Genomic DNA, 11,422 nt, shown 5'->3' on the forward strand with positions numbered 1-11,422 from the left:
CAAAGCATCAACCACCACATTGGCCTTTCCCGGATGGTACAATATAGTGATATCATAATCCTTTAGCAACTCCAACCATCTCCATTGCCTCAAATTGAGATCCTTTTGCTTGAACAAGTGCTGGAGGCTACGATGATCAGTAAACACCTCACAAGACACACCATACAGATAATGCCTCCAAATCTTCAACGCATGAACAATGGCAACCTACTCCAAATCATGAATGAGGTAGTTTTTCTCATGGGGATTCAATTGACGAGAAGCATAAGCAATAAATATACCCTTTTGTATCAATACACACCCAATACCAACTCTCGATGCATCACAATATATGGTATATGAGCCTGAAGCTGATGGCAAGACTAACACCAGAGCCGTAGTCAAGGTTGTCTTGAGCTTCTGAAAGCTCTCCTCACACTCATCTAACCATACAAATGAAGCACCCTTCTGGGTCAACCTGGTCAAGGGCGATGCGATAGATGAGAATCCTTGAACAAACTGACGATAATATCCCACCAAGGCAAGAAAGCTGCAAATTTCTGTGGCTGAGGACGGTCTTGGCCAACTCTTAACCGCCTCTATCTTCTTCGGATCAACCTGAATACCCTCACTGGACACCATGTGCCCCAAGAAAGCCACTATACTGAGCCAAAATTCACACTTGGATAACTTTGCATAAAGCTTCTCCTCCCTCAGTCTCTGCAACACAACTCTCAAATGATCTGCGTGCTCCTCCTGACTATGCGAGTATACCAGAATATCATCAATGAAGACTATGACGAACGAGTTGAGATAAGGCCGGAACACGTTGTTCATCAAATGCATGAACGCTACTAGGGCATTGGGCCGCCCAAAACACATCACCAAGAACTCATAATGACCATACCGGGTCCTTTAAGTTGTCTTAAGAATATCCGAGTCCTTGATCTTCAACTGGTGATAACCTGGACAAAGATCAATCTTGGAGAATACTCTCGCTCCCTAAAGTTGGTCGAACAAATCATTAATATGAGGCAAATGATACTTATTTTTAACTGTTACTTTGTTCAACTACCTATAATCAATGCACATCCTCATAGTGCCATCCTTCTTCTTCAAAAATAGAACTGGCGCACCCCAAGGTAACACAATAGGCCGAATGAACCCCTTATCAAGGAGTTCCCGAAGCTGCTCCTTTAACTCCTTCAACTCCGCTGGTGTCATACGATACGGCAGAATAGAAATGGGCTAAGTGCCCGACACCAGGTCAATACAAAAATCAATATCCATGTCCGGCGGCATGCCCGGTAGGTCTACAGGAAACACATCGGGAAACTCCCTCACAACTGGAATAGAATCAATACTACGAGTCTCTGCAACGACATCCCTCACAGAGGCTAGATATGAAAGACAACCCTTCCCAACCATAAACTGGGCCTTCAAGAATGAGATTACTCTACTGAGAACATAATTTGTCAAACCTCAATAATCAATCCATGGTACACCTAGTATAGCCAATGTCACATGACAATCCAGAATAGCACGACACAGAGATAGCCAATCCATGCACAAAATAACATTGAAATCCACCATACACAATAATAAAAGATCCACTCAGATCTCCTGACCCCCAATAGTCACCACACACGGTCTACAATAGCAGTATCGCCCACCGGAGTAGATACATGAAGAAGGTGAAATAAGAGACTCATGGGGCGTATCCAAATAACGAGCAAAGTATGATGACACATAATAAAAGGTGGAACCGGGATCAAATAATACAGAAGCATCTCTGTGGCAGACTAAGACAATACATGTAATAATAGCATCAGAAGCAATAACATCGGGTCTAGCTGGAAGTGCATAGAAATGGACCTGACCGCCACCTGATTGACCTCAGCCTCTAGGGCGACCCCTAGTTGACTAACATCCACCCCTAGAGGCTGGGCGGGTGGTGGTCAAGTAACTTGCGCCTGTAGACATGTGATTTTTGACCCTCCCCAAGATTTTTTATATTTCAGCATGTAAATATTTAGTTTATGCCTAATATCTTTATTTCAATTAATTTTGACTCTTTTACTTTATTTTATTACGAGAAAATGAAAATTACAAAAAAATAGTTTCATTAATATTTTGTAGTCATTTTTAATCGTGAAAAATACCAAAAAATAGTTTTGTTTTAACGGTCAGTCTTATTTTAACAGTTATTTTACTTAAGTAAGACTAATTAATAAATGAGATCTTATTTTAGTCTCGTTCACGGGGAATGTATAAATTTGGGTTCAAGCGACCCATTTTTAAGTGTAATTTCCAGACCTAGCCCATAATTTCCAAGCCCATAATTCCTAGGCCCATACCCCTAACCTAATTCCTTCCCTTATATAATAGTACCTAATTCCTAAATAAGGTCCTATGCCAAGAACAACCCAATCTGCCGTTTTGTTCTCAAAAATCAAAGAAAAGCCAAAAAATTCCAAAAGCAAAGAACCTGGTGTCACCTTTCTACGACAGACCCTTCCCCAATTCCAAAAAAGAAATTTGAACCATATCTTTCTTTGAAATTAAAAGAAAAAATGCAGAAACAGTAGAGATAGGAACGAAAAATAAAGTAGAGTGACAAGGAGGAGAGGGAAATGGACTGAGGGAGTAACAAAAATAGAGCAGATCTGCCCGATCTATCTCCAAAAAACCCAACAACTGCCACCATTTTCCTCCATAATTTCAGTCATGTAAGATCTTCAAAAATAGAATTCCGTTTCAGTCCGAAACCCAGCTCAAAAATACCGAAAGCAACCTCAAAATAGCCGGAGTTCAGCTTTGTCATTTTTATTCAGTTTGAGTTTTCCAGCGAACTTCGAGGCTTCCGGAGAGGTGGTTCTGAGGTCGTTCAAGACGCCGAGGTCATTGGCAAATGTTCCAGTCAAGTATTGTCTAATTTCCGAGTTGGTTGTAACTTAGGCTCAAATTCAATACAAAGTTCTGATATTTTAACTCCTTCGTCTATTTCTTTTTCATCAACTACAATGGTAGTTGCTATTTCAGTTCTTTTTATCTCTGTTTACATGTTTTGATTTTAGTTTTGCGTTTCTGTGTAGTTAGCTAGTTTCAATGGTTCATCATTTTAGTTATATTTGTTTTCCATATAATGGGTCCATTGAATCACGATAACTTTGGCTTATTCACTAATTTTGTGTATGAGAGTGTGGGGTCATTAGTTTTGTTTAAGAAAATGTACAAAATATGGGATATTATTGGGTTGGATAATTTATTTGGGCACAATTCGTTTCTAAGGAAATTGGGTTCTAGGCCCTTTTTAAAGAAAAAGATTTTTGGCATTTGTCTCTCATCTAGCCTATTTTTCTATAAATAATAAATTCAATTCTTCCACAATTCCATAATTCATTACCTTACAACAATAATCACTAGTTTAGAAAAATAATCAACTTATGAAAATCGTACCTTGCTTTAGGCGCGATCAATAATAAATTATCGTGGCCATGGGTACGGTTCCCGTAGCATAGTTGCGATACGAGAATCTCAATTCAGAGGTGCATTTCATGTAACCCGATTATAACAACTTCGAATAATAAAACCTTTTGAAATAAATTGAGGCGTGCCATGCCAAATAAAATCCCTAAGCCCATGACCCTCACAAAACTAATTAGTTTTTTTATAGAAAATTTGAGGTGTGCCATTTTCATTAAATTACCCATGGACCTCATGTAATTAATTCAAACCTTGTAATAAATTGAGGTGCACCACCAATTAAACTCTCCATGGCCCTCATAGATATTTTATTAATCCAAACCTTTGTAGTTGCTTTAAGCGCGTTCTTTAAATTGACTTTCTTTTAATTATTAATTTCGGGTGTATATTTCATGTTACCCAATTTCAATTCTTAACAATGTTAAATAGAACGTGTCGCGAACCATGGATGCATTTTATGTGGCGTGGTTCAAGGCATATTTTAAATGACGTTGAATCTTCCTAAAAGCATTTCAAATAATTAAAAATGGATAATAAGTTAAAAATGCACCATAGGCTTTAATAAGTTTAAACGGCCGTGCTTGAACCACGAAACCTGGGAATACCTAACACCTTCTCCTGGGTTAACAGAATTCCTTACTTAGAATTTCTGGCTCGCAAGCTTTAAAATAAAAGTCGAATTTCCTCGATTTGGGATTTTAAAATAAACCGATGACTTGGGACACCAAATAAACTATCCCAAGTGGCGACTTTGAATAAATAAAATAATCCCATTTCGAATAATGTCACTTAAAGTAGAAAAACTCCCTTGTATACCCTCGGGGTGTAAAAAAGGAAGTGTGACAACTTTGGCGACTCTTCTGGGGATCCAAACCCAGAACTTCTGGTTTAGGGTTCAAGAATTCGAGCTTAGAATAACTGTTATACTTGGCTTTATTTATTATCTGATTTATACATGTTTGAGCTTTATGTGCTAAATGCCGCTTTTTACCGCTTTGATATTGTTTGGACTGTATATAAATTGTTACGAAATCCTCTTCTCCCTGAGTCTTCTAAATCATCTGGGAAGTGTACACTTCGTATAAGTTCTTTTCTGTTAGAGTCATATACCAATTTTAGAACGAGGTTCGGACAAGTTGCCAAGCCGGTGAAGCTTCTATATTCCCTGTACGCTGCCCCCTCGGCTCGAGCTGTCCGCTTGGGTAAGCCAGGTATAGAACAATACACCTAGGTTTTAAACCTAGAATAACATAGCCTCATGCCAGATCCCTAGTAGGAACACTTGTTTGCATCACGTGCATTTGACTTTGGGGACTCAACACAGGGGTTGGGTCCATCAAGGACATGTGTACCCAAATTAAAAGACCATCCTGATGCATCTTACGTGCTACTTACGTATCTGTCTGTTTCGGCTTGCATGTTGACTGACTTCTAGAATAGGGAAAGAAAAAAAAATCAAAATAAAGAGAAAGAAGAAAAAAGAAAAGAGAGTGAGATGTAGGTATTTGAAATATCCTAAAATTCTGCCAAAATTTTGAATAATAGAAAAAGAATAGCCAATATTTTCAAAAGTCCTGTTTCTTAATTCCGTCAAAAATGGGCGAACTACGCAGGTCTGATTCTCGCCGGATGTGAGATACGTAGGAAAACCTCATCGGTTCCGGCCCATATATTTTTAAAAAGACCCAAAAATAATTTTCATTACTTTCTTCTTTAGAAAGTCTTTCTTTTACACCCCAATTTATTTTTTAAAAAATATTATTCAAAAATATTTTCTTTTAATTTCTTCTCAAAATCCAAAAAACATTTTTCATTTTTCTTTCAAAAATTGAAAAGAAAATTCAAGGTTCAAAAATATTTTCTTTTTCTTTAAAATCATTTCTTCATAAATTCAAAATAAAATTCCAAAAATCCAAACATATTTTCTTTCTTCTTTAGAAGTCTTTTTTTGCAAAAATTTTGAAGAAAAATCAAAATCCAAAATATCCTCTTTCTTCTTTATAAGTCTTTCTTTCGAAAAAATAAAATGATAAATTCAAAATCCAAAAAAAAGTTAGTTTATTTACTTTATTCCTGATCTTCTCGAACTACGCAAGATCTGATTCATGTTCCCACATGATACATAGGCAACCCACATCAGGTTCGATCGAATGGTTAAAAACAAAAAAAAAAAAAAAAAAGAAAGGAAAGAAACAATAAAAAAGAAGATAAATGAAAAAGAAAGAGAGTGTTTATTCTAACATGCTTGTTGTTCTGAAATAAAAGCTAGTCAAAGGTGGTCGGTTTGTTGGTTTGCAATGGCGGGTCACAAAAACCATCCAAGATCTCTCGGGAATAAAAGCATCTTTTCAACCGATGGAACAAGCACCATTGTTGTTGATCCAAGGTCGCGAAAAGGCAAGTATGCAAGTTGGCGGTGGAAAAATAAAAAATAGGGGCAAATGTGGGATTGACTTTACTATATTTGAGCAATAGGACATGGGCTGCTCGGGATGATCGTCAAAATTTGGTGTTGAATCCAAAGCAATCAAAATGGTTAAATGCCATAGTAATGCTGATGTGCAAATGTGTGGCTAAGATGTTTCTTAGTAACTGGAAAGTCACTCCTCTTTTAGCCATGGTAGCTTAATTTGTAATTTTTTCTTCTTCTTTTATGTTATCGGACCCTGCTATCCTTTATTCAATAAAAATCAGTCAGTCATTTTGTGTCCATTTTGTGCATAGTTCTTTTCACACTAGTTTTAGTGACATGACTGTGACGACCCAGCCGGTTGTCTTAAGAATTAATGCCCCGATGCCCTATTAACTACTTTCCCTGAGTTTATTTCTGCTATTTTGATTTGCCGGGATATTCGGTTTTAAGTTTCGGAGAGTTTTGGGACACTTACTCCCTAAATAAGAGCTTAAGTGTTGGAAATGAGAGCTTAAGTATTGAAGACGACCTCATAATGGAAATCTGATGGTTCCGTTAGCTCTGTAGGGTGATTTTGGGATTAGGAGCATGTTCGGATTGTGTTTTAGAGGTTCGTAGCTAATTTAGGCTTGAAATGCCGAAAGTTGAATTTTTGAAGTTTCCGGTCCGATAGTGAGATTTTTATCCGAGGGTCGGAATGGAATTCCGAGAGTTAAAGTAGTTCCGTTGTGTCATTTGGGATGTGTGCGCAAAATTTCAGGTCATTCGGATGTGGTTTGGTTGGGTTTTTTATCAAAAGTGGAATTCAGAAGATTTTAGAAACTTAGGCTTGAATCCGATATGTTTTTGTTGTTTTGATGTTGTTTGAGGTATTTTGAAGATTGGTATAAGTTTGAATAAGGTTTTAGGATAGGTTGATGCCTTTGGTTGAGGTCCCGAGGGCCACGGGGTGATTTCGGATGGTTAATGAGAAAATTTGGAAAATGTTGCAGCTGCTTTATTTTTGCTGCTTCTGGTATTTTCGCATCTGCGGTTTGGGACCGTAGATGCGGCACCGAAGAAGCAGTTAAGGGACCGCAGAAGCAGATTTTGGCCTTTCCTTCAGGTTCCACAAATGCGGAAGGGACACCGCAGAAGTGGTGTCGCATCTGCGAAAATGTAATCGCAGATGTGGTTTCTGCTATTTAAATGAAATTCATAGATGCGACGAAGTTTCCGCAGAAGCGGGACCGCATCAGGATGACAAATGCCGAAATCGCTTGGCAGAACATATAAATAGTTGCCTTCGCGAATTTGAGCTACTCTTTCACCATTTTCATCCGGGTTTGAAGCTTTTGAGAGAGATTTTTGACGAAAACAAAGGGGAATCGCTAGGAGGTAACGTCCCCGACTTCATAACTCATTTTTATGTGACTAAAGACTTAATTAGTGGTGAAGATTTTGGAAAAAATGGGTAATTAGGGCTTGAGTTAAAGAGACTTTTGAATGAGGATTTGAGGGGCCATTTGGACTCCGATTTCAGTGTTCTTATTATGTATAGACTCGTGAGAGTACGAGGTTTCTGAAATATAAATTTTACCTGATTCCGAGATGTGGGACCGAGGGGCATTTTGGTCTTTTTTACATAATTTCGCGTATTAGCTTAGACTTTAATTGTAGAATCAGTACTTGAAGTGTTATTTACATTATGCGATTGAATTTAATAAATTTGGCCATTTGGAGTCGAGTACTCATGGCAAGAGCGTGGTTTTAGGGTTACTATGAGCCGGTTCGAGGTAAGTGGCTTGTCTAACCTTGTGTGGGGGACCTTCTCCTTAGGATATGTTATATTTGATAATTGAAATGCCTTGTGCGTAAGGTGACGAGTGCCTACTTGAGCTAATTGTTTAAAATTCGTTTTTTTCCTTCAGTATTTCAATTGAGTTTTTTCCTGTTTTATTCTACTTGTGAATTTAGTATGTTGCTTGTTTAGAAAAGCATGTTTAGTTGACTTAATTGCCTATTTGCTTAAGCTTCCTTAATTGCATTACGTGAAGCATGTTAGGCTAGAATTAACTGTTTAATTGGTACGAAATTTAGCTTAATCGGGTATTCTTGTGTTGTGTCTGTGTTTTTTTACTTTGGGACTACGGGACGACATCCCGGGAGATCCCCTATATGTATTTATGATCTGAACTGAGGTGCGGGATACCAAGAGATCCTTGGCATGTATATCGACGATACCAAGAGATCCCTAGCATATATTGAGGATATCTAGAGATCCTTGGGTTACCGAGCGATCCCTAGAATATATTGAAGATACCAAGAGATCCTCGGGATACCAAGAGATCCCTAGTATATATTAAGGATACCAGGAAATCCTCGGGATACCAAGAGATCCCCGGTTATCATCCTTGTTATGAGTGGTACTTCCTTGTGGTTTGCCTTCATCTCTGTTTCCGTTATTGTACTCTTATCATCCTGTGTAGATTCTTACTGTAGATTCTCAATTGTAATGCTTATCTTATCTTGTCATCTTTATATTTTGTTTATTCTCAATAGGGCCCTAACCTTCCTCGTCACTACCCAACCGAGGTTAGGCATGGCACTTACTGAGTACCGATGTGGTGTACTCATGCCCCTTCTGCGCATGTTTTTCATGTGCAGATCTAGGTACCGCTATTCAGGCCTACCATCCTCGAGAGAGGCGACTGCTTAGAGACTTCGAGGTACATCTGCTGCGTCCGCAGACTGAGAAGTTCGTTTCTATTCATGCTTTTAGTATTTATCCCTTCTGTACTTCTGCTCATATTAGACAAAAATTGTGGAGTTAGATCTATGTAGTATTTCTTTTTTCTTATCTTGTGATTCGTGGGTTTCCAGGTCTTGGATTTAGATATTGGTTTTGAGATCTATATAAATATGGTGTATGTCGAGTGGCACATTTAACACTGTTACTGCCTTATTTTTGTTTTTAAATTGTTTTACGTCCGCAAGTTTTTGTTATCTTCCACAAGTTTAGGCTTACCTAGTCGTAGAGACTAGGTGCCGTCACGATGGTTTACGGAGGGCAAACTGGGGTCGTGACAATGACATGCATGCGGAATTTTTGGCCAGATCTTAGAAAACTAATTTAGTCTTGAATTGGACAGTTGAGAAAGAGACATTTTTGAAGATGAATAGAGACATAAAACATTTGAAAAATAAGCATGAGCCAATATTATATGGAACCAAAACAGTTATGCTCATGGAAGATAAGGATCCCTACCTTTTGAATTATTGAGAAGATCGGTCTAAGGGATAATCAGACGGGTTGAATCTCTTTAGCACTAAGAGATAAAAAGTGTTTTTTAATAGAAGGTGTATTCCAAACAACTTGAAATGGATCAGTTAGTGGCAAAATGTATCTTCTACATCAAGACAAAATCCAAGAAAAGTCACCCAAATTGACAAGGGTCATTCACAGCGAGGAAAGTATGGCTCGTACAACTTTACACTGAAAAAGACCCAAGAAGACAGACATGTTCATCAATGATGTGATCGATTAAGGATACTATAATTGGCGTTCTCGAGGGTGGGAGGCCCTTTTTATGCTATCCAAACACTTTATATCCTTTGCTACCCTGTTTGAGCTTGTGTACTTTTCTTTGACACCCTCTTTTGGAATCAAGTTTAGAGTTAAGAGTAAAAAAAATGAAAAAAAAAGAGTCCATGTCCCAAGAGTACAAACTGGTGTAGCTTTTAGAAAGTTCTAAGTGAAAAAAAGGAAGAAGAAAAGAATTGTCAAAAGTCCATACCCTTAAAAATAAAAGTTGGGGCCAAATAAAAGGAAAAAAAAAAGAAGAAGAAAGAGAAGCAGAAAGAAAGATGAAAAATAGTTTAGGACAGATGTTTGAACTACAGTCGACCTAATTCCTTAAAAAAAGGATATGTATGGAGCCTCACAGTTCGGTCCAACCAAAATAAAAAAAGAGGAAAAAGAAAAGAAAAAAGAAAAAAATCCAGTATCTAAAACTGGGGCAGTGATTTTATTTCACTTTTGAAAGAGTCAATTCCAAGATATGTAAGTCTACAACCCATCATTTTGAGTCTACTTTAAGCCTTCATGTCGTTCCTTCTTTCCAACCCTATCCAAAATCCTTCCAAATAAAGACCTCTCGATATGCCTTCAAGAAAACTAAGAGAAGTATGCAATGAGCAACGGTTGTCACACAGCATAGAACATTGTCAAGTTGCTCAAGAAAATAACAGAGAAAAAAAAGAGTAGAAGAAAAATGAGAGTCTTACTAGTGAAAACCCCCACGGGCACTATTAGGTGACGGTAAGCAGAGATGAATAAATGAGAGAGACTTGTTGGTGAAACTCCCTCGGGGCACCACTAATCGAAAATGAGTCATGAAGCGATGCAAAGAATTGGCACGAACAAGCCCGACCTCAAAGGTCATAAGAATGGCAAAATGGAAGATTGGATTAATTTGATAGATCAGGCCATTGAGTCCAAAATGCATGTCATGACCATTAAGGCTAGTTATTGAAAAAACAAAAGGAAAAAAAACTCTTCCTTTTGTCCTTCCGATAGGGGCATTTTTTGTTAATACTCGTCTCGTTGCATCATTGTGTCTTTCACTTTGAGTCAATCCTTGTCAAACAAGCAAGAAAAGTTTTCAAAATCTTCTACCAGCTTTTCAGTTGCACAAAGTAAATTTGGCCAACGCACTCAGTTGTTACTTTTAACATGCCTTGGGGATTCATGCAAAAGTTCCCCCCCCCCCCAAAAGACTCTTATCAGCCTGCTTGTCGCAAAGAAAGATAACTTGTGATTCTCTCTGACAGACAAATTGCTCAAAAGTAGGAAATCATTCAAGATATCAAAAAAGGTCACTTGAGCAAAGATCTCTCGTTGGGATAAGGCTGATTGAGACACAAATACAAATGGTAATGTGTGTGAAATAATCGGGGTTGATGCAGAGTAAAAGTCTCTTGAAACCTACTCAAGCTGATTGAGCAAAAGTTAAAGTTGCACAAGGACTCAAGGCCACAAACCGACCACCGTTTTCAGAACTGACAAATTTTTGTTTGTGTGAAATAGGAACAAAGCAGTGGAAGAAAAGTGGTTCAAAAAAAACAAAAAAAGAAAGAAAGAAAAGAAACAAAAAAAAATAAAGAAAAAAAGAGAAGAAAAAGAAAAGAAGAAAGAGCCGACAAAAGGAAGTTTCTCAAATCTTCACCTTTATTTGTTTTGTTATTGTATATAAAATCTTGCCATTGATCTTCACATTTTGCCTTCTAGGATAAAAAGTATTTTCCTCCCAATAGAAATCTTAGTCTGATGAATTTTTCTCCTAAGATAGAAGACCTAGTCTGATGAATTTTCTCCTAGGATCAAAGTCTTAGTCCGGTGAATTTTTCTCCTAAGATAGAAGACCTAGTCTGATGAACTTTCTCCTAGGATAGAAATCTTAGTTTGATGAATCTTTCTCCTAAGATACCAAACAAAAGAGACCTAGTCTGATGAATTTTCTCCTAGGATCAAAGTCTTAGTCCGATGAATTTTTCTCCTAAGAT

At 37.7% G+C, this 11,422-nt stretch overlaps 1 protein-coding gene across 1 annotated transcript; it reads right to left on the bottom strand.

The window, feature by feature from the left end:
• Positions 1-207: 207 nt before the first annotated feature.
• Positions 208-621, bottom strand: LOC138881499 (uncharacterized mitochondrial protein AtMg00860-like). Its single transcript, XM_070161730.1, has one exon. The coding sequence runs from the start codon at positions 619-621 to the stop codon at positions 208-210; it is 414 nt and encodes a 137-aa protein (XP_070017831.1).
• Positions 622-11,422: the final 10,801 nt, after the last annotated feature.

This window comes from Nicotiana sylvestris, chromosome 11 (genome assembly GCF_000393655.2).
Source record: "Nicotiana sylvestris chromosome 11, ASM39365v2, whole genome shotgun sequence".
In the NCBI taxonomy this organism is placed as follows: Eukaryota; Viridiplantae; Streptophyta; class Magnoliopsida; order Solanales; family Solanaceae; genus Nicotiana; species Nicotiana sylvestris.

Excerpts from the sequence above, each read along its gene's own strand:
- LOC138881499 (XM_070161730.1), bottom strand. The coding sequence starts at position 621 with ATGGTGTCCAGTGAGGGTATTCAGGTTGATCCGAAGAAGATAGAGGCG.